The sequence below is a fragment of the Tupaia chinensis genome, unplaced genomic scaffold (assembly GCF_000334495.1).
Source record: "Tupaia chinensis unplaced genomic scaffold, TupChi_1.0 Scaffold000605_1, whole genome shotgun sequence".
NCBI classification, from domain to species: domain Eukaryota; kingdom Metazoa; phylum Chordata; class Mammalia; order Scandentia; family Tupaiidae; genus Tupaia; species Tupaia belangeri.
The window spans coordinates 1,588,833-1,590,568 of record NW_006160123.1 but is presented as its reverse complement, the minus strand read 5'-3'; the positions used below and the strand labels follow the sequence as shown (position 1 = coordinate 1,590,568).

Here is a 1,736-nt window from a genome sequence, read left to right as displayed (position 1 = left end):
GGACGGACCGCTGACTGCAGCCGGCCCGCCCCGCCCCTCCCGGCCCAGATAAGCCCCGCCCTGCACCACCCCGCTCCCAGGCCGGCCCCGCCCCCACCCGCCGGCCCCGCCCAGCTTCGCTAACCTGCTTGACTAGCAGAGCTGTCTGCAGCCGCGCGCCCAGCTCCGCCGCCTGGACCCGAAGCAACTGCCACGCACCCTGTACCCTCTCAGCCCTCTCCCGGTGATCCAGCTGCATCGGGGTACCGCGCCTGCTGAGGTCGCTAGCCCTCTGCACGAGATCCATACACACAGCCTGGTGGCGGCGGAGATCAGCTTCTAGCGCCTAGCAGAGGGCGCACCAGGGCGCTCAGTGAAGGCTAGGAAAGTGGGGGGAACTTGGGGCCGCAGAACGCCAGGGGAGCCAGCACCTTGTGTTTCCGCAGGGAGCCTGCGAGCTGGCTGGTATCCCGGCCCAGGGCCGCACTCTCCATCAGCTGTCTGCGCTCCCTCAACCAGGCTTCCTCCTCCTCACAGTTGTGCAGGAACTCTGCCTGCTGCTTGGTCTGCTCCAGCAGGGTTCGCCTGAGGGACAGCAAGGGCCACCAGGGGGCTCAGGGAGTAGGCACGAGGAGCTTCCCCACTAGGGTTAAACATTCTTTTTAGGATTTTTCTTCATCCTGGCTGACTCAACAAGTGAGACAGAGGCCTTGGGAGTGAGGCTCAGCATAGGGGAAGCTAATAGATCAGCAGTATTTAAACCTGGGCAGGAGATACTTTGGACTACAGGAGAGATGTGGAGAAAATTGTGGGGGGGGGCAGGCTCTTACCGCGCCCCGACAAGAGACACCAGGCTCTGGTGGAGCTGGGTCAGCGCCCTGGCCTTGGCCTGCAGCACTTCCACACTGGTGCCCAGGGAGCAGTCCAGCTCTGCAGTCTGGTGGGCAAGGTGGCTCACGTGGGCTGCGTGGGCTGAGACCTGGGCCTCCAGCAGGTCATGCTTCTGCAGCAGCTCTGTTACTTCTGCCAGCTGCTGCCCACAGGCTCTGGAGCTGGCCAGCACCTGGCCAGAGGTGAATGGTCATTGCAGCCCGAGGGGGGTGGGTGCCTGTGATTGCCAGTGCTGGGGAAGGTCCCCCACCCTGCTGTGTTTCCCAGAGGCCCCCAGTGCAGTGCCCACCTGCAGTTCCTTGAGCTGGTTGGAGGCAGCCTCTATCTCCTGCAGCAGACTCAGCCCCACCTGCATGCTTGCCATCTGCTTCCTCTGCTCCTGCAGGCCCTGGAGGAGCCTCTCCCAGCGCAGGCTGATCTCCTGTTGCCTGGAGACACAAGGATAAGGGTGGTCTCCACAGGGCTGGGGTAGGGAAGCCCCCTCGAGGCTCCCAGCCGGTCATGGGGCCAGGCTCCTAGAGGAGTTTGACTTCTGTGACTGGGGCAGGGTCTGTGGACTCTGTGAGCATTCTGGCATGGGACAGTTAAGGCAATGTTTCCTGCCCTTGGTCACAGGCAGAGAAGCCAGAGAGCCTGGAAGGTTCAGGACTTCAGGACCCCCTACCCTTTCCAGTCCCCATATCAGTTAATGAAAACTCCATTCTTGGAGGTGCCCAGACTATATGTGTATATATATACACACACACACACAAATATGTATATATATGTGTGTATATATGTGCATTGGGGTACCATGTGTATATATGCACACACACACACACACACACACACACATATATATATGCACTTTCGAGAGAGAGAGAGAG

The 1,736-nt window shown here is 60.4% G+C and overlaps 1 protein-coding gene across 1 annotated transcript in view; it reads right to left on the bottom strand.

Annotated features, from left to right (window-relative positions):
• SPTBN5 (spectrin beta, non-erythrocytic 5) overlaps positions 1 to 1,736 on the bottom strand; it is a 58,875-nt gene that overhangs the window by 41,346 nt on the left and 15,793 nt on the right. The window contains 4 exon segments of the mRNA XM_027775837.1: positions 125 to 325; positions 411 to 564; positions 810 to 1,042; positions 1,160 to 1,298. Of these exon segments, the coding sequence (XP_027631638.1) occupies positions 125 to 325; positions 411 to 564; positions 810 to 1,042; positions 1,160 to 1,298 (727 nt within the window).